The 25227-nt window shown below is 45.4% G+C and overlaps 1 protein-coding gene across 1 annotated transcript in view; it reads left to right on the top strand.

The window, feature by feature from the left end:
* LOC127579213 (scavenger receptor class B member 1-like) overlaps nt 1–25227 on the top strand; it is a 39852-nt gene that overhangs the window by 7605 nt on the left and 7020 nt on the right. Inside the window, exons 3-10 of the mRNA XM_052031819.1 lie at nt 1130–1271; nt 2069–2272; nt 3387–3482; nt 3622–3737; nt 5396–5562; nt 11286–11404; nt 15172–15245; nt 24483–24534. Of these exons, the coding sequence (XP_051887779.1) occupies nt 1130–1271; nt 2069–2272; nt 3387–3482; nt 3622–3737; nt 5396–5562; nt 11286–11404; nt 15172–15245; nt 24483–24534 (970 nt within the window). The remainder of the gene's footprint in view (nt 1–1129; nt 1272–2068; nt 2273–3386; nt 3483–3621; nt 3738–5395; nt 5563–11285; nt 11405–15171; nt 15246–24482; nt 24535–25227) is intronic.

Here is a 25227-nt window from a genome sequence, read left to right as displayed (position 1 = left end):
TCATTACACAGTGCAGTTACATTGAGTGAGTACAGAGTGCATTGAGGTAGTACAGGTAAAGCAATAACAGTACAGAGTAAAGTGTCACAGCTACAGAGAAAGTGCAGTGCAATAAGGTGCAAGGTCACAACAAGGTAGATCATGAGGTCATAGTCCATCTCATCCTGTAAGTTCAATAGTCTTATCACACGGGGTAGAAGATGTCCTTAAGTCTGGTGGTACGTGCCCTCGGGCTTTTGTATCTTCTACCTGACGGAAGAGGAGAGAAGAGAGAATGTCCCGGGTGGGTGGGGTCTTTGATTATGCTGGCTGCTTCGCCAAGGCAGCGAGAGGTAAAGACAGAGTCCAAGGAGGGGAGGCTGGTGTCCGTGATGCGCTGGGCTGTGTCCACAGCTCTCTGCAGTTTCTTGTGTTTTTGTTACCCCAACCATGGTAAAAAAAGATCCTGACTGTCTACCCTGCCTACGCCTCTCATAATCTTACACACCTCTATCAGGTTCCCCCTCAGCCTCCTTCACTCCAGGGAAAACAAGCCCAGCCTCTCCAGTCTCTCCAGGCAACACCCTGGTGAATCTCCTCTGCACTCTCTTCAGACCATTGCATCCTTCCTATAGATTGGTGACCAGAACTGCACACAATACTCCAAATGTGGCCTAACCAATGTTTTATAAAGTAGCAACATAATGTCCCAACTTTTATTTTCTATGCTCTGACATAATGAGGACAAGCGTGCCATATGCCTTCTTCAACACCCTATCCACCTGTGTTGTCACTTTCAGAGAACTGTGGATTTGAACCTGCAGCTCTCTCTGTTCATCAATGTTCCTTAGTGCCCCACCATTCACTACATGTGTCCTGTCCCTATTTGACTTCCCAGATCCATCACATCACACTTGTTGAGCCAACACTCCATCCATCTGAATCTCGTATCAAATTTTCCTGTCCTTTATCAATTTTTTAGTCAGCCTTTGCTGAATTCTAAAACATCCCCAACCTTGAAGTTAACTGCAGTTCCTTGCAAATTTATGTCTTTTCCTTGGAGTTAGTTGAATGATTGAAAATATCAAATTATATGTTTAATGAAACCTGGAAGTAAAATATAACTTATTGGAATATTGTTATTTTACAGAGAGTACAGACCAAAAGGCAATATTACCTTTCATGAAAATTACACTGTTTCATACCGTGCATATCGACAGTTTCACTTTGTCCCGGAACGCTCATCTGGCAACGAGAGCGATGAGCTGGTCCTGCCCAACATGCTGGCACTCGTAGGTATCAGTCCCACCAGGATCCTGAGGGTTTCGACCGTGGCCGTATCAAAGCTGTGCAGAATCTGGGGTTTAACTGGTAACAGTGAAGGTTAAGGGAAGAGTTGACAGAAACATTTAAGGTTGTGAGGGGTTTTGACTGGGCCAAAGGATAAAATTTCTTCCACAGCCAGAAGTGTAGAGTCTGAGGCTCTGACTATTAGTGATAAACAAAAGAGGCAGCAGGAAATGTCCTTGTGTGTTGACTTGATCCCAGACGTGTTGACTGAAAGGGGGAGATCCAGTGGGAATTTTCAAGGGGGAATTGGAGAAGTATTTAACCAAAAAATAATCATGGGTGTGAGGAAAGTGCAAGCGTGGTGAATTAGTTGACTGCTGATCAGACCTGGCATCAAGGAAGATAATCCTAACTCTGACCTCAACACTATATCACTCAGCCACTTGGTCTCCACCCTCAGCAATGGCTTTAGACTTCCTTCAACTTCCTGCCTTCCTTTCCTTTATTACATGTATAATGTGTACCTTGAGGTGACCTTCATTGCTGCAAACCTGCCTCACCATTCCTGTGATCCTGTGTTTAGCAATAGACTATTTCTGCATAAGGGTGCTATATGAATCCAGATTCCTTCTCGCTGTTCCTACTTAAGGTAGATTCTCCTTCCCAACCTAAACCTGAAGCTTCTTCTTTGACTGTTGCATGTCTGTAGAATCTAGAGAAACAAACATTTTCTCAATTCTGCAGGCTGATTTTATATCTGTTAATAATATTTTTAATTTGTCATTTGTTTCAATTTTAGGGCATGGCCATTTTAGTTGAGAAGTTCCCTCCAGACCTGAAGGTCGCATTCAATGTTGCCATGAAGATGTTTAATCAAACTGCTTTCTTCAGAAAGACTGTAAAGGAAATAATGTGGGGATATGAAGACAAACTTATTACCTTCCTTAAAAAACTCTTCCCAAACCTCCTCCCCTTTAAGGACAAATTTGGTTTGTTCGCTGATGTAAGTTTAGTAAAGCAGACACAACTTGTGAGTCAAATAAAGAGCAGGGTCTTCCTTCTTAGAGTCATAGAGTCGTAAAGTCTCACAGCACAGAAACAGGCCCTTCAGCCCATCACGTCAAGGCTGACCAGCAAATACCCATCTATACTAATCCCATTTCATCAGTACTTGGTCTGTAGTCCTCTTGTCGATTCAAGATACTTAAATATTGTGAGAGTAAATCCCTAATCCTCCAACTACAATTTGGAAATATATTGTCATTCCTGAATCATCACTGGGTTTAAATCCTGGAACTTTCTCCCCAACAGCACTATATACCTTCACCAGAAGACATACAGTGACTCAAGAAGGTGGCTCATCACCACCTTCTGAAGGGCAATAAGGGATGGGCAATGAATGCTGGCCTCTGTGTGTTGTCTGCATCCCAGCAGGGGTGGTACATTGTTCTTTGGCACAGCCTCCCGGAACACAGTACTCCCACATAAAGGTGAAGACACTGACTGTTTTCCCTCACTGAACAGTTCTGGTTAGCATGTCCAGTGTGCCTGGACACCATCATGACCTGCTTCCTAAAGCTCTGACATGGGTTTAGTGAAGCCTGTGCTGTCTATGTAAGATAAGATATCTTTATTAGTCACATGTACATCGAAACACACAGTGAAATGCATCTTTTGCATAGACTGTTCTGGGGGCAGCCCGCAAGTGTCGCCACGCTTCCGGCACCAACATAGCATGTCCACAACTTCCTAACCTGTATGTCTTTGGAATGTGGGAGGAAACTAGAGCACCTGGAGGAAACCCACACAGACACGGGGAGAACGTACACAGACAGTGGCCGGAATTGAACCCGGGTCACTGGCGCTGTAAAGCGTTACGCTAACCGCTACACTACCGTGCCTGCCCACACTCGAGCCTTAGTGCAGAGAGTGACCAGATCACTCCACCTGGCAAGTTTTATATTATAAACTGCTGCTGGATTTGGAGATGAGATGCAGTTGAAGTTGGTGAAATCCATGATTTGATTGGCTTCACTTCCTTAAAAGGAAATAGATCTTTAAATTCTCTTAATATGGATTAAACTATCTCACAGTCATGTTCTTCGGTTCTGTTACAGTTGAACAACACTGACACTGGATTATTCACAATTAATACAGGAGTTGATGATATTAATAAAGTCCAAACAATTGACACATGGAATGGCAGTAAAAAGGTACGACTTGGGGCTGTGGAACGGAGAGTTTCAGTTGAGGAGGGGCCATTTGGGGCTGGTATTGATCAAGGCATTTGAAAGCTGCATTTTATACATCCTTGAAATATGAGTTGGTTTAATTGCAGTTCATATTTTCCAGGTAAACTACTGGCATTCCGACCAGTGCAACATGATAAATGGAACATCAGGTGAAATGTGGCCCCCATTCCTGACTCCGTCAGACTCGTTGAAGTTTTATAGCCCAGATGCCTGTAGGTATGAACGAGAATGTAAAAGCCAAATAAATGCGTTTATCAGAAACCACTTTGTAAAGATAGGTATCAGAGCACCAAGCAACCAAGGGCATCAAACAGCTCCTCCCCTTTCACTGACAGGCTAAAGGATTGGGAACATGGGCAGCAGAGCTATTGCCCCTGGTCCAGACACTTACAAAATAATAATATCATTGAGCAGAAACAACATTGATTTATGAAAGAGGAATAGTATTTGACTAACCTTTGGGGGTTGTTTGAGGATGTGTCAGGTAGATCCATTGGGGCGGTGGATGGGGGGGGGGGGTGGTGCGGAGGGAACCAGTGAATGTGTATGTTTGGATTTTCAGAAGACTTTCACTAAGGTTCCACAGAAAGTTGCTGAATAATGTTCGTGCACATGGAGTAGGGACTAATGTTTCAGTGTGGATTGAGAGTTGGTTAACAAATAGAAAGTTCCTTCTCGGGTTGTCGAGCTGTGACTAGTGGATAGTGGCAGGGATTGGAGTTGGGCCCTAACTATTCACAATCAGTATCAATGCTTTGGCTGAGGGAACCAAAAGTACATTTCCAAGTTTCTGGATGGCCAGAGTCGAAATGAGATTGCGAGTGGTGATGGGGATACAAAGAGGTTTCAGGAGGATAAAGGCAGGTTGAGTGAGTGTCAACAACATGACAGATGGAGTACAATGTGCAGAAATGTGGGGAAAATATTGGGTCCTTTGAGTATGCAGCCACTGGGAAATGCTGGAGTTTAACGGCATCCGGGTATCCTTGTACACAGTCACTGAAAGTTAATGTCCAGGTTCATCAGGCAGCTTAGGAGACAGATGCTATGTTGGCCTGTATTACAAAAGGACTTGAGTCCAGGAGTAAAGATGTCTTAACATAATTATCCAAAGCCTTGGTAAAACCACACCTGGAAGTATTGTGCACAATTTTGGTCTCCTCTGCTAAAAAAGGATGTACTTGCCATAGAGGGAGTGTGATGAAGATTCAAAAGGGATGAAAGGTCTCTCATTGACAAGGTATTGAGTTGGTAGTGGAGACTGAGTAGGATAGTAGGTGTCTCATTACGGATGTTTCTCAACCTGCTGAGCATTCCCTGCTTTTTCTGTTTTCACCTCTATTACCAGAAGTTTAATTACTGCCTTTAAATTCCAGTCAATAAGGAAGATTTGGGTGGATGCGGTTAGAGGTTGGAATGAAAATCGGCCATCATCGCACGAATGGTGGAGCAGGTTTGTGGAGGTGAATGGCCGCTTATTGTTCCTAATAATTTATTTCTGAGGCAACGATTTTAAATGTGTCAGATGGTAGAAGTAGAAAGTTCAGACTTGGATCTCACCCAACTGCACTAATATGGACAAGCACCTCCAATATGTGGGCAGAAGTGAGGTGGGAACGGTACCTTTATCAGTGGAGGCTTCTTTGAGATTTTCAAGAAGCTTCATAGTTTTATGGCATCATATTTCAACAGTTTATTGCATGATGTTGTCCCATCTGCTGCAGTATTTGGTCGTTATTTCCATGGCCTTGATTCTGTGTGCTGCCACTCCACAGACACCAACAGGCCAACCAGTTAACTCTTCTGCTCAGCAGGTTTAATATTGATCCTACAGAGGATTGATCTTGAGCAATTTTGCTTTTAAATTGGAACAGATCATTGGAATTAGTTCACCAAAGATCAGCCTGGACCTTTGGACTACCTTCATTCCGCTATGTTGCCCCGAAGACGATGTTTGCAAATGGAACGGTGTACCCCCCCAACCAAGGTTTCTGTCCATGCAGGCAGTCCGGGGTTCTAAACGTCAGCACATGCAGACACAGTGAGTACCTGAACCACTCAGTCCCTCAGCAACAAATACATGCATTGATTTAATATTTTCATTAATTTGGTTTCATTTCTAGTGTAGAGACATAGGCAGAGAAACAGGCTTCGCAGCCCATTCTGCCCATCAAGTACCTATCTCAATTAATTCCATTTCCCAGAACTTGACCCATAGCCTCTTATACCATGGCATCTAAGTACTTCTGAAATATTCTGTGAGCCTCTGCCTGGAGAGGCATGGCTCTTACCTCTTACTTTCTGTGGAAGAGGTGGTAAAGAATACCAGCCTTCATTCGTTTGGGACAGGGAGGTTTGGTACAGCTTTATCAAACATTGGTTAGGCCACAGTAGAAGTGCAGTGTGTAGTTCTGGTCACCACAGTATAGGAAGGGTGTCATTGCACTAGAGAGGGTGCAGAGGAGATTCACCAGGATGTTGCCTGGGATGAAGCAGTTCAGTGATGAGGAGAGACTGGAGAGGCTGGATGAGATTTCCTTGGAGTGGAGGAGGCTGAAGGGGACCTGACTGAGGTACACAAAAATTATGAGAGGCATAGATAGAAGAATCTAAAATTAGAGAACATCAATTTAGGGTAAGGGGGGAGAGGTTTGGAGGGGGTCTGAGGAAGAATTTTTTCATCTGGTGGATGGTTGGAATCTGGAACACAGTTCCTGAGGTTCTCTCATAACAGTTAAGAAACATCTGGATGAGCATTTGAATCGCTAAGGCATGAAAGGCAACGGAAGATTGTTCAGGGCATTGGCAATGCCCCATCCAGAGTCTTGTGCAGTGCTTTTTGTCTCCTTGTTTCAGGTTGTCCTTGTCCAAGAGGCCGTGCAGCATTCACACAATGCAGATTTATTGCACCTGCACAGGGCCTTGGTGAGAATACACAAGAATACAGAGGGCAGCTTTGGTCTCCTTACCCAGGAAAGGATGTACTGTCCATCAGGGTGCTGCAAAGATTCTGGACTTTTTCTTAAGCCCAGTGCATTGACAACTATACAGGAGTTACTTCTTATGGAACTCAAATGGCATCGCTTCTGCTGCCAGGTTCCAGCCTTTTCCCACTTTCATATGGTCCATCTTGGATTCTTCCTTTCAGGATCTTGTCTCCATCTCAGGCGATAGATCTATAACAAATATTCATTATCTCCACAGCTATCTCAACCATACTTCCTCCCAGTAAATGAAACTTAAGAATCAAATATAAAATGTGGAATCACTCAGTAGGTCAGGCAGCATCTGTGAAAGATTCAGATGGTTCCGACTGAAGCCTCTTCATTTGTGGAAGGGTCACTGACCTGAAATGTTAATTGTCTTCTCCAAACGGATACTGTTTTATTTTAGATTTCCAGCATCTGCAGGTTTTTGATTTTCCATTTCTGTCTTCTCCTAAAGTTGAAGAATGAGAGGAGATTCATTCAGCCATTTTAAGGTGTGCAGCCGGCCAGATGCAAGGAGAATGTCTTGGCTGGCTGAAGAGTCTAGGACTAGGGGCCACCGTTTCAGAATTAGGGGTAAGAGGTTTAGGAAAGATGAGAAATTTGAGAAGTGAATCTTTGGACAGCTGTGGGTTCAGTTGTGCTCCTCAAAATCAGAAATCGATAGATTTTGGATATTAAGAAGATCGAGGGATATGGGGACAGTACAAGAAAGTGGTGGATGCAGTTGATGCGGTGGGTGTGGTGGGTGTGGTGGACGTGGTGGGTGTGGTGGACATGGTGGGTGTGGTGGGTGTGGTGGACATGGTGGGTGTGGTGGACGTGGTGGGTGTGGTGGACATGGTGGGTGTGGTGGGTGTGGTGGACATGGTGGACGTGGTGGGTGTGGTGGGTGTGGTGGACGTGGTGGGTGTGGTGGACGTGGTGGGTGTGGTGGACATGGTGGGTGTGGTGGACATGGTGGGTGTGGTGGGTGTGGTGGGTGTGGTGCTGTGTGGAAGGTGAATGCAGAGCTACACAAAGGACTGGAGAACATGCTGCTCCTCCTTCCTTTAATCTTCATTGGGAGATTATTATCTTCATTGTCTTCACCTGGGTTAATGGTTGTCACAGAACGAAAACAGGCCATTTGGCCCACACTATCCATGCTGACTAGTGAGCACTAATCTGTGTTAATCCCATTTTCCAGCATTTAGCCCACAGCCTTCTCTGCCTGGGTGATTCACATGCTCATCTTGTGAAGAGAGAGGAGGTTAGGTCCATAAGACTGAGCGGGTTTGGTGCCAAAATATTTGGCTGTTGGAGGTGGGGAGTTTAGACTATTGGACATTGTCTTAAGATAAGGGCCAGCCACTTGTGACGGAGGAATTTCTTTTGAGAGCTGTACATCTTTGGAATTCTTTACCCCGCCCTTCCCCTCCCTGCCCCTCCCCACCCCTCCCCTCCCCACCTGCTCCACAGAACTAGTTTGCAAGGGGGATGGGAACCGGAGGGATAGGTCAGTGGAAGAAGTGCATGGAGTAAAGCCAGATCTAACATGTAGAGAGGCTTTGAGGAAGGAGAAGCAGAGTATAGGGTATAAAAGTAGTAAGGTGGATGGGCTAAAGTGCATTTACTTAAATGCAAGAAGCATCAGGAGGGGTGATGAACTGAGAGCTTGGATAAATACATTGAACTATGATATTGTGGCTCTTGCAGAGACTTGGCTGTCACCAGGCCAGGAAGGGATACTGAATATTCCCGGATTTCAGTGTTTTAAAAGGGATGGTGGGGGGGGGGGGGGGGGGTGGAAGAAGAGGAGGAGGGGTGGCGTTACTGGTCAGGGACACTGTTGCAGCTGCAGAAAGGGTGGATAATGTAGAAGGATCCTCTCTAGAGTCAGTATGGGTGGAAGTTAGGAACAAGAAAGGAGCAGTTATTCTCCGGGAGTATTCTATAGGCCCCCTGGTAGCAGCAAGGATACTGGGGAGCAGATTGGGAGGCAGATTTTGGAAAGGTGCAAAAATAACAGGGTTGTTATCATGTGAGACTTCAACTTCCCAAATATTGATTGGCACCTGCTTAGTACCAAAGGTTTAGACGGGGCAGAGTCTATTTCGGATTCCTGTCACAGTATGTTGACAGGCCGACTAGAGGGAATGCCATATTAGATCTTGTATTAGGTAATGAACCGGGTCAGGTGACAGATCTCTCAGTGGGTGAGCATTTGGGGGACAGTGACCACCGCTCCCTAACCTTTAGCATTGTCATGGACAAGGATAGGAGCAAAGAGGACGGGAAGATATTTAATTGGGGAAGGGCAAATTATGAGGCTATAAGGCTAGAACTTGCGAGTGTGAATTGGGATGACATTTTTGAAGGGAAATGTACTATGGAGATGTGGTCGTTGTTCAGGGATCTCTTGCAGGATGTTAGGGATAAATTTGTCCCGGTGAGGCAGAGAAAGAATGGCAGGGTGAAGGAACCATGGGTGACAAGAGAGGTGGAACATCTAGTTAGGAGGAACAAGGCAGCATACATAAGGTTTAGGCAGCAAGGATCAGATAGGGCTCATGAGGAATATAGGGTAGCAAGGAAGGAACTTAAGAAGAGGCTGAGGAGAGCAAGAAGGGGACATGAAAAGGCCTTGGCAAATAGAGTTAAGGAAAATCCCAAGGCATTTTTCACTTATGTGAAGAGCAGAAGGATGACGAGAGTAAAGGTAGGACCGATTAGAGGCAAGGGTGGGAGGATGTGCCTGGAAGCTGTGGAAGTGGGTGAGGTCCTCAATGAATACTTCTCTTCAGTATTCACCATGGAGAGGAGCCTTGATGACGCTGAGGACAGTGTTGGTAAGGTTAATGTTCTAGAGCATGTTGATATCAAGAGAAAGGATGTGTTGGAGCTGTTAGAAAATATGAGGACAGATAAGTCCCCGGGGCCTGACGGAATATTCCCCTGGCTGCTCTGCGAGGCGAGGGAGGAGAATGCTGAACCTTCAGCTAGGATCTTTGAGTCCTCGTTGTCCACGGGAATGGTACTGGAGGATTGGAGGGTGGCAAATATTGTCCCCATATTCAAAAAAGGTAGTAGGGATAGTCCAGGGAATTATAGACCAGTGAGCCTTACATCTGTGGTGGGCAAGCTGTTGGAAAGGATTCTTAGAGATAGGATCTATGGGCATTTAGAGAATCAGAGTCTGATCAGGGACAGCCAGCATGGCTTTGCGAAGGGCAGATCATGTCTCGCAAGCCTGATAGTGTTCTTTGAGGAGGTGACCAGACAGATTGATGAGGGTAGTGCTGTAGATGTGGTCTACATGGATTTTAGTAAGGCATTTGACAAGGTTCCACATGGTAGGCTTCTTCAGAAGGTCAGAGAGCATAGGATCCAGGGAAGCTTGGCCGTGTGGATTCAAAATTGGCTTGCCTGTAGAAAGCAGAGGGTTGTGGTGGAGGGGGTGCATTCAAATTGGAGGGCTGTGACTAGCAGTGTCCCACAAGGATCGGTTCTGGGACCTCTGCTTTTCGTGATTTTTATTAATCACTTGGATGAGGAGGTAGAAGGGTGGATTGGCAAGTTTGCAGATGACACAAAGGTTGGTGGTGTTGTGGATAGTGTAGAGGATTGTCGAAGATTGCAGAGGGACATTGATAGGATACAGAGTTGGGCTGAGAAGTGGCAGATGGAGTTCAACCAGGAGAAGTGTGAGGTGGTACACTTTGCAAGGACAAACTCCAAGGCAGAGTACAAAGTTAATGACAGGATTCTGGGTAGTGTGGAGGAGCAGAGGGATCTGGGAGTTCATATCCACAGATCCCCGAAAGTTGCCTCACAGGTGGATAGGATAGTTAAGAAAGCTTATGGGGTGTTAGCTTTCATAAATCGAGGGATTGAGTTTAAGAGCCGTGAGGTAATGATGCAGCTCTACCAAACTCTAGTTGACCACACCTAGAGTACTATTTCCAGTTCTGGTCGCCTCATTATAGGAAGGATGTGGAAGCGTTGGAAAGGATGCAGAGGAGATTTACCAGGATGCTGCCTGGTTTAGAGACTATGCATTATGAGGAGAGACTAAGGGAGCTAGGGCTTTACTCTTTGGAGAGAAGGAGGATGAGAGGAGACATGATAGAGGTGTACAAAATATTAAGAGGAATAGATAGAGTGGACAGCCAGCGCCTCTTTCCCAGGGCACCAATACTCAATACAAGAGGGCATGGCTTTAAAGTAATGGGTGGGAAGTTCAAGGGAGATATCAGAGGAAGGTTTTTTACCCAGAGAGTGGTTGGGGCATGGAATGCGCTGCCTGGGGCGGTGGTGAAAGCAGGTACATTGGTCAAATTCAAGAGATTACTAGATAAGCTTATGGAGAAATTTAAAATAGAGGGATATGTGGGAGGAAGGGGTTAGATAGTCTTAGGCGAGGTTTAAAGGTCGGCACAACATTGTGGGCCGAGGGGCCTGTATTGTGCTGTACTGTTCTATGTTCTATGTTCTAACTACCGATGACAAATCATTAAATACATTTCAGACTAGGATAATAGAATTTGGGCAAGGGAGAAAGTGGGGCAGTAGGGATTAGGTAGGAAGTTGCGACCATGATCTTGAACAGTGGTGTAGGCTAAAGGAGCTGATTCATTGCTCAGTTCCTTGTGTTCTTATGTCAGAATGTTTTCAAGGAGGCTTCAAAGAAAATTGAAACTCACTAAGTCTCCTCTTTACACAGGAATGGTTATTGACTGGAAATATTTCTTCTCTAACTGTGGCACCAGTAACTTTGTGATTTCTTTAACTTCAGATTCCCAAGTCTTCATCTCACATCCTCACTTCTACAATGCCGACCCTGTACTGTGGGAAGCCATTGATGGATTGCACCCCAATGAGAGAGACCATGCACTGTTCATTGACATCCACCCTGTAAGTAAGATTTTCGTTCAGTCACGCTGAGATAATGAGCAAAATCTAAACCACAACTTCAAACTCCTAATCAGTCCCAGCCTTTCCAAGTGAACATACATCCTGTCCCTCAGAATCTTCTCCAACAACTTCTCTCCCGCTGACATAAGGCTTGCTAGCCTGTAGCTTCCAGACTTATCCCTATTGCCCAAGGGGACAACATTAGCTATCCTCCAGTCTCCTGGTACCTCTCTGTGGCTAATGAAGATGCAAAGACACTGTAAGAGCCCCAACAATCTCTTCCCTTGCTTCCTTTAGCATCCTGGGATAAAATTTATGAATTCCATCCCATTTAACTTCTTTGCACAGGCAATTCCTGTCAATATTGGGGAAGTTAAAATCTACACTACTACAATCCTGGGAGTTATCCACCCAAATGTGCTCCAATATTTCTAACACTTCCTCCTTCCTGATACAGATGTGCTCCAGAATATCAGCATACCCGTCCCGTAACTCTCCAGCCTCCACGTCCTCCCTGGTGAATATGGATGGGAAGCATCTCGCTCATACCCACTGGCTCCGCACATAGATTACCCCTCTGGTCTCCGAGGGACCTATACTTTCCTTAGCTACCCTCTTACTTCTAATAAATTCTCCTTAATCCTACTTGCCAAGGTCATTTCTCGGCTCCTTTTTTCCCTCCTGATTTCTTCCTCAAGTCCTCTCCTCTATAAACCTCAAAGGACTCATTCAGTACCAATCTCCTTTACTTGACATATGCTTCCTTCTTCTCCCAGATCAAACCTTCAATATCTTTAACCAAGGTTCCTTAAACTTACCATCTTTTCTTCTTGCCCTTACAAGGACATAATGACTCTGAACTCTTACCATCTCACCTTTAAATGCCTCCTATTTATCCCCTCTAGCAGCTGCTCCTACTTTACTTCCACCAGTTCCTGTCTTACACCACTGAAATCCGTCTTTCCCCAGTTTGTGGCCCTATCTCAAGGACCAACCTTATCTTTTTCCACGACTACCTTGAAGCTATTCCCAAAGGGTTTCTCCACAGACACTTCAATCACTTGTCCATCCTCATTCCCTAAGATAAGGTCAAGCATAGTCTCCTCCCTAGCAGCACTCTCAATATACTGCTTCAGAAACTCTCTTGAATGCATTTTACCAGTTTCTCCCCATCTGTCCCTTCTTGCACCAAGGCAATCTCAGTCAATGTTGGGAAAGTTAAAGTCCCCCAGCACTACAACTGCATTGCTTTTAAATCCTTCTGAGATCAAGTCAGGTTGAGTTTATTGTCAGATGCGCAAGTACAGGTGCAATGAAAAACTTACTTGCAGCAGCATCACAGGCACATAGCATCAGATAAACAGCATTCACAAGGAAAACATAAATAAAACATAAATTATACAAAATTATACAAGGAAGAACACAATTAGAACAAAAAAAAACAACGTCCATTGTAAAGTGGTCACAGTGTTGCTATACTGACGTAGTGATTAGGGTTGTGCTGGTTGGTTCAAGAACTGAATTGGTTGAAGGGAAGTAGCTGTTCCTGAACCTGGTGGTGTGGGACTTCAGGCTTCTGTACCTCCTGCCCGATGGGAGCTGCGAGAAGATGGCATGGCCCAGATGGTGGGGTTTTTTGATGATGGATGTTGCCTTCTTGAGGCAGCGCCTCATGTAGATGCTACCAATGGTGGGGAGGGATGTTCCCATGATATATCGGGCAGAGTCCACCACTCTGCAGCTTCTTCCACTCCTGCACATACGAACTGCCGTACCAGACCATGATGTAACCAGTCAGGATACTTTCAACAGTACATCTGTAGAAGTTTGTTGGAGTGTTTTGGTGACAATCTGAACCCCCTTAAACCTCCGAAGAAAGTAGCGACTCCAGCGCACTTTCCTTGTGATTGCATCTGTGTGTTGGGTCCAGGACAGGTCATCCTGCATATCTGTTCTAATTCTCATGGACTTTTGGGAGGCCTATAGTATAACCCCATCAAAGTGATTGCCCCTTTCTTATTCCTAAGTTCTATCCATATAGCCTCATTGGCCGATCCTTCCTGAATACTGCCATATTGGTCTCCCCAATCAGTAGTGCTACACCCCTCCTCTCTTGCACCCCCTCTGTCACACCTGGAATTTCTATCCCCTTGAATATTGAGCTGCCAGTCCTGCCCTTCCCTCAACCACGTTTCCGTGATTGCAACCATGTCATAATCCCCTCTCTCAGCTCATCCACCTCACCCACGAGGCTCCTTGCACTAAAGTAAATGCAGTCCTGCTGCCAGCCTTCTCCTGCTTCCCTTCCTGTCTCTGTCAGCTCCTCCAGCTGGACTTCCCTGTTCTATCTCCTACATGTGAGTCAGCCTCTCTTCCTGCTGCACTGTCATTCTGGGTCCCACTTCCTGCCTCACTGGTTTAAACCCTCCCTAGCAAAGCTCCCTGCAAGGATATTGGTTCCCCTCCAGTTCAGGTGCAACTTGTCCCTCTTGTGCAGGTCACCCCTATCCCAGAACAGATCCCAATAATTCAAAAACCAGAAGCCCTCCATCCTGCACACATCATCTGTATTATCTTCCTATTTCTATACTCATTAGCACATGCTACACCTTTGGAGGCAACAAACCATTTGTTTCACCTGGGTAATCTCCTCGTTCAATTTAAGCAAGTTACATGAATAGTGAATCGGCCTCTGTCCAATAATCCTGGCCAAAAGGGAAATTTCGGTCCTGTGTCGATACTAGTTCAACACCACAGCAAGAATGGGCTTTGATTTTGGTACAAGATGGGTGGCACTGTTTGGAATTTTGAGCCAAATATCCCATTTCTGAACCACATATCTGATGTACATGGAATGAGCAATAAATACGGACCTTACCAGTGACCCTCATCCCATGAGTGGAAGGTTTTGCTCACCTACTCTGGAAGCCGGCCTTTGCATTCATGTTTATATTGGCCTTGCATGTGCTGGGCACTTGAGGGTGGTTGAGTTATGGGTCTGGAGTCATAAAGTTGTCAGACCGAACAAGGATAGTAAATCTTCTCCCATGAAGGACACAATCAGATGTGCTTTTGCAACATTCTGTTTGCTTCCCTCTCACCATGAATGATACAGATATCTAATTCCAGATTTAATTCTTACAGCTTTACACCCAACCAGCTGCAATTGGGGATTCAAACTCAAGGCTTGAATTGAAGTCCAGGCCTTTGGTTCAAAAGAAAACAAACTCCAGAGCCACTTAGGATGGACAATAAAGTCTGGTCCAATGCTTTTAAAGTTCCATGCCTGTGGACAGATTCATCGTCACAGAAAAGACAAGTTCACTCTAGTCCAATATCACCCAGTCTACTCCCAGCCAAAGAGACAGAAGGTGTTTTTACAGTGAAAGCAGGTGGCACTTGCTCAGTTGGGTTTTCCTAGAACCACTTCTCCTCACCCATGAAATAAATTCCTAGGTCAGCTGGTAAAATTCTCTTTCATTTAGTCCTGGACCTTGAGCACTGCTCTTCCAGACACCACATGAATCTGCACGGTGGAGTGGAGGTCTGAAGCCCACTGCCCAGAGGCAGCTCCACTCACCGCTGCTGAAGGAAGCCCAAATTATATGATGGACTCCACACCACCACAGGTCAAAGGGCCTCTTCCATCCCTTAAGGTTCAGTAAGCAGTAAGAATTTCATGTTGCACTGATTAATGAGACCATTTACCAAGTCAGATAACCATTGGGTTCACAATGTTTTAGTCTAATAGATTTTTCATCTTTCAGATGACAGGAGTCCCTCTGAACGTCTCGATTAAATTACAACTAAATCTGTTCCTAAAAGCTGCTAAAGGAATACAGTAAGTGAATTTATTGGGCACTTTATTATCTCCTGTTCACCTAGAAGGTGAAAGTAGGCTTTTGACAATTGTTATAATCACAGACTGAACTAAGGGACTCCTACACATCCTTCACAGCAAATCCTCAAACTTGATCTTAGCCCTAATGACTTCAACTAACCCAGAACCCAACACAAAGGTTGACCTGATCAAACCGCATTGAACCCCAACAAACAACTTGCTGTAAAAGTATCTGCACTTTGTTTTGCTTATTCAGGATATCAAAAACAATCAAAATCGCTGAAGGAAGTATGAAGTTCTGAGACAACTTTTCTCAGTGTTTATTACTCAGACTTGAGATTAGAAGACACCATTTCAAAATTTGCATGTGATAGAACAAAAGTGTGAGACAACCAAAGAGGATCAGAATCAGGTTTATTATCACTGACATATGGGAAGAAGCTGTTCCTGAAACATTGTGTGTGGTCTTCAGGCTTCTCTACCTTCTCCCCAACAGAGACAGAGACAGTGGTAGGGTTCAAGAGGATGGTGGAGTGGGTGACCAATGGCAGATGCAGCAACACAGTGTGAAGTGCTCTATTTGGTAAGAAAAAGGAGAAACAAAGGCAGTTCCAGTGCGCAGGAACAGAGACATCTGGGTGTACACATCCCTAAGTTGGAGGGGCAGGAGTGGTTGAGAGGACAATTAAAATAATACAGGATCCTTGGTTTTATAAATAGGAGCATAAGTAAACAGTAGACCATCTGGCCCTTCCAGCTCTGAAGTTCATGATCATGGCTGATCGACTGTCTCAGTGACATTTTCCAGAATGAGACATATACCCCTCGACTCTCTTTGCACCCAGAGCTCAATTGATCCATTCTGGAGGAACATGACTGAGCTTCCATTGTCCTCCGGTAGGGAATTTCACAGGTTCAACTCTATACGCAGGGAATGGAGGTATAGGGATCGTGCGCAGGCAGAAGGGATTGGCATCCTGTTCAGCAGAGACATTGTGGGATGAAGGGCCTTTTCCTGTGCTGTACTGTTCTATATTCAATGTTCTATGAGGAATTTCTTGTCAGAATAAAGATTAGGCCATTTAGATCGAATTGGTGACCACCTCCCCACCCCCCACACACATACACCCTGAACAGGAGAATCGTCCTCCCTGCATTCAGCCTGTGAAGTCCTTTAGGTTTTACGTTTTGATGAGGTCTACAGAATATAACTGGAGAAACTCTAGAGAACATTGTCCAATCTACTTAATCTCTCCTCATAAAGGAAAGGTTTGTCCCATTGGATAAGTTTGTCCCATTGAGGCAAGGTAAGGATGGTAGAGTTAAGGAACCGTGGTTGACAAGAGATGTAGAATATCTTGTCAAGAGGAAGAAAGAAGCTTACCTGAGGTTTAGAAAGCATGGATCAGACGGGGCTCTGGAGAGTTACAAGGTAGCCAGGAGGGAGCTTAATAATGGACTTAGGGGAGCTAGAAGGGGGCATGAGAAGTCCTTAGTGAGTAGGATCAAGGAAAACCCCAAGGCGTTCTACACGTATGTAAAGAAAAAGAGGATGACTAGAGTGAGGGTAGGACCGATCAGGGATAAAAGAGGAAACATGTGCCTGGAGTCGGAAGAGGTAGGGGAGGTCCTTAATGAATACTTTGCTTCAGTATCCACCAGAGAGAGGGAGACCTTGACGTTTGTGAGGATGGCGCACGACAGGCTGATATGCTCGGGCATGTCGACGTGAGGAAGGAGGATGTGCTGGAACTATTGAAAAACATTAGGATAGATAAGTCACCGGGGCCGGACGGGATATATCCAAGGTTATTATGGGAAGCGAGGGAAGAGGTTGCTGCACCTTTGGCAACGATCTTTGCATCCTCACTGGCCACAGGAGTAGTGCCAGATGATTGGAGGGTGGCAAATGTTGTTCCTTTGTTTAAGAAAGGAAGTAGGGACAACCCTGGAAATTACAGACCAGTCAGTCTTACTTCAGTGGTGGGCAAATTACTGGAGAAGATTCTTAGGGACAGGATTTATGGGCATTTAGAGAATCAGAGGCTGATTAGGGACAGTCAGCATGGCTTTGTGAGGGGCAGGTCGTGCCTCACGAGCCTGATTGAATTCTTTGAGGATGTGACAAAGCACATTGATGAAGGTCAAGCAGTGGATGTGGTGTACATGGATTTTAGTAAGGCATTTGATAAGGTTCCTCTTGGAAGGCTTATTCAGAAAGTCAGGAGGCATGGGATCCAGGGAAACTTGGCTGTGTGGATTCAGAATTGGCTCGCCCATAGAAGACAGAGGGTGGTGGTAAATGGAGAGTATTCTGCCTGGAGGTCATGGTGTTCCGCAGGGACCTACTCTGGGACCCCTGCTCTTTGTGATTTTTATAAATGACTTGGATGAGGATGTGGAAGGGTGGGTTAGTAAGTTTGCTGATGATATAAAGGTTGGTGGTGTTGTGGATAGTGTAGAAGGTTGCTGTAGATTGCAACAAGATATTGATGGAATGCAGAGCTGGGCTGAGAAATGGCAGATGGAGTTCAACCCGGATAATTGTGAAGTGATGCACTTCGGGAAATCGAACTCGAAGGCAGAATACAAGGTTAATGGCAGGACTCTTAGCAGTTTGGGGAACAGAGGGATCTTGGGGTCCACGTCCATAGATCCCTCAAAGTTACCATGCAGGTCAATAGGGTTGTTAAGAAGGCGTATGGAATGTTGGCCTTCATTTGTCGGGTATTGAGTTCAAGAGCCGCAAGGTGATGTTGCAGCTCTATAGAACTCTGGTCAGACCACACTTGGAGTATTGTGTTCAGTTCTGGTCGCCCCATTATAGGAAGGATGTTGAAGCTTTAGAGAGGGTGCAGAGGAGATTTACCAGGATGTTGCCTGGATTGGAGAGCATGTCTTATGAGGATAGGTTGAGCGAACTAGGGCTTTTCTCTTTGGAAAGGAGGATGAGAGGTGACTTCATAGAGGTGTACAAGATGATAAGAGGCATAGAATGAGTGGACATTCAGAGACTTTTTCCCAGGGTGACAATGGCTAACACAAGGGGCCATAATTTTAAGGTGATTGGAAGAAGGTATAAGGAGGATGTCAGGGGCAAGTTTTTTACACAGAGAGTGGTGGGTATGTGGAATGCACTGCTGGCAGAGGTTGTAGGGGCAGGTACATCAGGGACATTTAAGAGACTCTTAGATAGACACATGAATGATAGCGAAATAGGGGGCTATGTGGGAGGGAAGGGTTAGATAGATCTTAGAGCAGGATAAAATGTCGGCACAACATTGTGGGCCGATGGGCCCGTAGTGTGCGGTAGTGTTCTATGTTCTATATTCTATGAGAGGCTGGGTTTGCTTTCCTTGGAGCAGAGGAGGCTGATGGAGGCCTGATAATGGTGTACAAAATTGAGGGGCACAATAAGCACATGAGATACTCCATCCTAGACAGCAGCCTTCTGCACCCTCTCCAGTGTAATCACACCCTTCCTATAGTGTGGCGACTAGAACTGCATACAGTTCTCTAACTGAGACCTAACCAAGGTTTTATAAAGTTGTAACATAATGTGGCTGCAGCTTGGGATGTATCTCATCAGGCCTTGGGGAGTTTATCAACCTTTAAGTGACTAAAACATCTAATAACTTCTCCTGAATAGTAACTTGCTCCAGAATTTCACTGCTCTCTTCCTTGAATTCTCCAATACCAATCTTTAAGAGGTATTTTAAAAGGTGCATAAATAGGCAGTAAATGGAGGGATATGGACCATGTGCAGGCTGATGGGATTAGTTTAATTTGGCTCCTGGTCAGCACAGACATCGTGTGCCGAAGGGCCTGTTCCTGGTTTGACTTCCCAAAATGCAACACCTCGTACTTATCTGGATTGAGAGCCATTTGCCAGTCCTCGGCCCACTTATTCAGCTGATAAAGATCCCCCTGAAGTGTTTGATGACTTTCTTCACTATCTACAACACCACCTATTTTCCCCATAACCCTAACCCCACAGTATAGGTGGAATCATCAATAGTGAGGAAGGTTATCAAAAATTACAGGTGTAAGTTGCTACCTTGTGGTAGCAGTTGAGAACATGCAGAAGAGATTCACCAGGATGTTGCCTGGAATGGAGGCTGTAGTTACAGGAGAGATTGGATAGGCTGGGTTTGTTCTCACTGGAACGTTGGAGGTTGAGGGGTGACCTTATACAGGTTTATTAAATTATGAGGGGCATAGATAGGATAGATAGAGTCTTCTTCCCAGGGTAGAGGTGTCTAAAACTAGAGGGCAAAGTTTTAAGGTAAGAGGAGAAATTTAAAGGAAATCTGAGGCGCACATTTCGCTACACAAGTGTATGGAACGAGCTGCCAGAGGTGGTGGTGGAGGCAGATACAATTACTATGTTTAAAAGGCATTTGGACAGGTAATTGGATAAGAAAGGAATGGAGGGATATGGGCCTAATGCAGGCAAATGGAATTAGCATGGATAGGCATCTTGGTAGGAATAGATGTGTTGGAACAATGGGCACATTTCTGTGCTGTGCCTCTAAGTGGTTGGAGTGTTTGTGACAGCATTTTGGAGAGGAAATCTATAACTTCAGGTAGTTATGGAAGGGATGAGGATGAACTGGAAATTGAGGCCTTATACTGGGAGATGATTGATGTCAATATCATAAGACAGGACCTAGCAAAAGTAAGTTGGGAGCAGATACTTGCAAGTAGATTTTCAAAAGTGCGATAATGAGGGCACAGGCTCACACATTTCTGTAAGTGTAAAGGGCAAGGACATCTCATCCCAGGAACCCTGAATGTCAGGGATCTCGAGAGCTGGGAGCAATAAAGAACTGAAAACTGAGGAGGTGTAACAGGAGGACTGAAATTGTAGAAAGGTGTTAAAAGGTAGTTAGGAGGGCAGCAAACAGCACAGAGCATCAGTGGTAGAAGTGAATGAGGAAAATACCAAAGCATTTTACAGCAAGAGAAGGGTCCATTGGGGACAAAATGGCAATTGGTGTAGAGGGCTGAGTCATCGATGTAGAGGGCTAAGTCAGTGTAGAGGGCTAAATCGGTGCAGAGGGCTGAGTCATCGGTGTAGAGGGCTAAGTCAGTGTAGAGGGCTAAGTCATCGGTGTAGAGGGCTAAATCGGTGTAGAGGGCTGTGTCATCGGTGTAGAGGGCTGAGTCATTGGTGTAGAGGGCTGAGTCATTGGTGTAGAGGGTTGAGTCATCAGTGTAGAGGGCTAAATCGGTGTAAAGGGCAGAGTCAGTGTAAAGGGCTGAGTCATTGGTGTAGAGGGCTGAGTCCTGTGTAGAGGGCTGAGTCATGTGTAGAGGCATGAGTCATTGGTGTAGAGGGCTGAGTCATGTGTAGAGGGCTGAGTCATATACATCTGCCCCAATCGTACCTGAAGATTCCCAACCCAATAATGGCAAATTGCCACCCTGCCCTTCTTCAACCATACCTCTGTGACAGCAGTAATACATTTCCAAATGTTATCCAACACTCAGCTTCAACTGCCCAAAGAATCAGATTCCTTGAATGAGAGGAGGTGCAGTTCAGCAGTGTGTTCCTCCCACGTACTTTATCACACCAATGTCTGCTCTGCCCACTGGACTGACAGTTTCTCTACATTTGGCTGCATCTCTCCCACGCAGCCAAATGTTCCAACTACCCTGTCCCATTCCCTGCCAAATTACAGTCAGAGTTGTACATCACAGGAACAGGCCCTTCGGCCCACCACATCCATGCTGACCTTTTTTGCCTACCTACGCTAATCCTATTTTCTGTCATTAGGTCTGTATATTTCTGTGCCTTGCCTATTTAAGTGTCTGTCTAAATGCCCCTTAAATATAGTGATTGTATCTGAGTCCACCACCTCCTCTGGCAGCGAGTTCCAGATATCAACAACTATGTAAAATACTTACCTCTCAGGTCTGCTTTCTCTTACCTCAAACCTATGCCCTCTTGTTTTTGATATCTCTACTATGGGGAAAAGATTTTAACAATCTACCTTATCTCTGCCTCTCAGTTTTATATACTTCCAACAGGTCCCCCCTCAGCATCCTTCGCTCCAGGGAGATCAAACCCAGCTGATCCAATCTCTCCCTATAACAAAAGTCCTGCAAACCAGGCAACATCCTGGTGAATCTCCTCTGCAATCTCTCCAGCACAACCACATCCTTTCTACAGTGTGGCGACCAGAATTACAGACAATACTCTTAACAGCAGCCTAACCAGCATTTTGTAACATTTAAACCCTTCCCAACAGCAACAGCAAAGCACCCCACAAGATGGTAGACCTGTTTTGGTCAGATTTGTACAGGTCCCACCTGCCCCAGTAATTCAGAAATCTAAAACTCTCCCTCCCCATCTCGATCCTTAAATTCGTGTCTCATAACCTCATTACTCTTTTTTTAATAAAACTTGTGTCATTAGTATCAATGTCTCTGGCTGTTCGAGGGCAGTGTGGTTGATGTGGTCTACATGGACTTCAGTAAAGCCTTTGATAATAGGGGTGACCATAGGTGACCTGTCTAGAGCCCATGGGATCCAAGGCAAGTTGGCAATTTGGATTAGACTCTCCCACTACTGGAAACACCCTCTCCACGTCCACTCTCTCCAGGCCTTTCAATGTTCGGTAGGTTTCAATGAGACACCCCCCCCCCCTAATCTTTCTAAACTCCAGCAAATAAGGCCCAGAGCCATCAGACATTCCTCATGTGTTAACCCTTTCATTCCCAGGATCACTGTAAACCTCCTCTGGACCCTCTCCAATACCAGCAACAACATCCACTGACTCTCCTTTGTCTACCCTGCCTGTTACTTCCTCAAAGAATTCCAACAGATGTGTCAGGCAAGGTTTCCCTTGAAGGAAACCATGCTGGCTTTGGCCCATTTTATCATGAACTTCCAAGTACCCCGAAACCTCATCCTTTTCTGGGAGGTCTACTGAGGTGTGATATACACCATGAATGGTAGGGTCCTAGAGAGTGTTGAGGAACAGAGGGACCTTGCTGTACATGTCTATAGATCTCTAAAGGTGGCAGTGTTGGCAGTTAAGGTGGTGAAAAAGGCACACAGGATGCTTGCTTTCACTAGCTGGGGCAGAGAATACAAGAGCAGAAAGTACAACTTTATAAAACATTGGTTAGACCACAGCTGGAGTATAGCATGCAGTTCTGATCTCCACACTGTAGGAAGGACATGGTTGCACTGGAGAGGGTGCAGAGGAGATTCACCAGGATGTTGTCCAGGATGGAGTGATTTCAGCTTCCTTAACCTTACATATACATCCTTTTTCTTTTTGAACAAACTTATATCTCTCATCATCCAAGGTTCTCGAACTTTTCCATCCTTGTTTTTCCTCCTTGTTGGAACATGCTAATCCTGAATTCTGATCAGCTGATCTTTAAACGACTTGCCTGGTAATAGCCGCTCCGCATCTCTCCCCAGCTCCTGCCTAATAATGTTGTAATATGCCTTTCCTCAATTTAGCACTTTCACCCAAGGTCCAGACTTAACCTCATTCATAACTATCTTAAAACTGTTAGATCACTGGAGCACTAATTTAATTTCCCAATCATAGAATCATTATGGCAGTGAAGGAGCCATTCAACCCTTTCAGTGTGTGCTGGGTCACTGTAAGGTGATTCATCTTTCCCCACAGCCATGCAAGTCCTTTATCTCCAAACATTCTACTTTAAAGGCCAGAGTTAAACCTCATCCATTACACATTCAGAGCACACGTTCTAGATCGTAACAACAAAAGTGACTTCCCTCAGGTCCGTGTGGTTTTTAATCACTTTTGGAATGTGGTGTGGCTGGCTAGGCCAACATTTATTGTCCTCGTTGGTGGTGATGATTCACCTTCTTGAACCACTGCAGTTCTTCCAGTGAAGATGCTCCCACAGTGCTGTGGACAGGGAGGTCCAGAATTTAGACCCAACAACAATGAAGGACCAGCGATATATTTCCAGCTCAGATGGTATGTAATTTGGAGGGGAAATCCTGCTGTACAGGGGATTTGCCTTGTTTCCTAAAGAGTTACAAATGGAATTAACCATTGTGTGACCATTGGCAAACATCCACTATCTCCCTGCAGTGCCAGCTCTGCTCCTCACTATCAACCAATTCTTAGAGTTCATAGAGCCATACAGCAGGGAAACAGGTCCTTCAGCCCATCTGGTCCATGGTTAGTCCCATTTGCCAGCATTTGACCCGTAACCTTCTAAACCTGTCCGATCCATGAACCTGTCCAACTGTCTTTTAAAAGTTGTTACTGTACCTGCCTCAACCACTTCCTCTGGCAGCTCGTTCCACATACACACCACCCCTTGTGTAAAAAAAGTTGCCTCTTAAGTTTCTATTAAATCTCTCGCCTCTCACCTTAAATCTGTGCCCTCTAGTTCTTGATTCCCCAACCCTGGGAAAAAGACTGAGTGCATTCACCTTATCTATGCCCCTCATGATTTTATACGCCTCTGTAAGATCACCTCCCAGTCTCCTAGTCTCTAAGGAATAAAGTCCTAGCCTGTCCAACCTCTCCCTAAAACTCAGTCCCTCAAGTCCTGGCAGCATGCTTGTAAATCTTTTCTGCACTTTTTCCAGTTTCATACTTGTATCATCTGCAAACATCTGCAAATGCCCCCACATTTCAGTAGAAATCAACAACATATGTTACAGAATACTGAGCACTGAGCCCGAGGAATGTCACTGCTAATAGCTCTGCAATCACAAAAACTCCACAGGAAACAGCAGGAAACTGTGTGGAAAGTAAAACATTGGAAGATGTTGGAAATCTGAAATAAAACAAAACAGAAAATGTGGAAATATTCAGCAGGTCAGGCAGCATCTGTGGAGAGAGAAATAGTTAACGTTCCAGGTCGATGACCTTCATCAGATCTGGAAAAGTGAAAGAACAAGTATGTTAAGTTGCAGAGGGAGAACTGAGAGTGACTGGGTGCAGACCCAGAGAATCAGCTGACAGTTCAGGATGGGAATGTTCCATTTCATGTTGCAATTTGCATTGTTTTCCCAATGGATGGAAGAGTGTGTGACCATTGGGGCAGTTGTCTGCACCATTGGTCAGTTGCCTGTGAAGTATTGTGATCATTTTTATTTAGTAACTATGGCAATGTGCTAAGGAACTTAAGGATAAAGTTGGCAATACTGTTCCCAGGTTGTGCTCTGATTCTGGAAAATTTACAAAATTGTTGCTGCTGCAAAGTAAACTCTGGCCTTTCTCTGAGCAGACTGACGGGGAAGATGCGGACCCTGCTGCTACCTCTCATCTGGTTTGATGAAGTAAGTCCCACCGGCATTTAGAATCAAGGTGTATGGGGCAAGTGCTGCTGTGGGCAAGAGGGCAGGCAGGAGGAGTCAATGGCCTGAACCTGCTCCTGATCCTATCCTCGTCCCTGCTCCCGTCCCCATTCCCGATCCCGTCCCCATTCCCGATCCCGTCCCCGTCCCCGATCCCATCCCCATCCCCATTCCCTCTCCCGTCTCCATTCCCGATCCCATCCCCATTCCCATTCCCTCTCCGGTCCCCATCCCCATTCCTGCTCCCGTCCCCACCCCCATTCCCGCTCCCGTCTCCATCCCCATTCCCGATCCCCTCCCCACACCATTCCCGCTCCGATCCCCATCCCCATTCTCATTTCTGCTCCTGCGCATCAACGTAGAACATAGGACATAGAACATCACAGCACAGTACAGGCCCTTAACCCTGTATCCTGCCTTCAAATTTGATCTTCCAAAGTGAATCACTTCACACTTATCCGGGTTGAACTCCATCTGCCATTTCTCAGCCCAGCTCTGCATCCTATCAATGTCCTGTTGTGATCTACAGCAACCTTCTGCACGATCCACAACACCACCAACCTTTGTATCATCAGCAAACTTACTAATCCACCCTTCCACATCCTCATCCAAGTCATTTATAAAAATCACAAAGAGCAGGGGTCCCAGAACAGATCCCTGTGGAACACCACTGGT

The sequence above is a fragment of the Pristis pectinata genome, chromosome 17, assembly GCF_009764475.1.
Source record: "Pristis pectinata isolate sPriPec2 chromosome 17, sPriPec2.1.pri, whole genome shotgun sequence".
NCBI lineage: Eukaryota > Metazoa > Chordata > Chondrichthyes > Rhinopristiformes > Pristidae > Pristis > Pristis pectinata.
The sequence above is the reverse complement of the archived record's forward strand: the minus strand, read 5'-3'. Positions and strand labels throughout refer to the sequence as shown.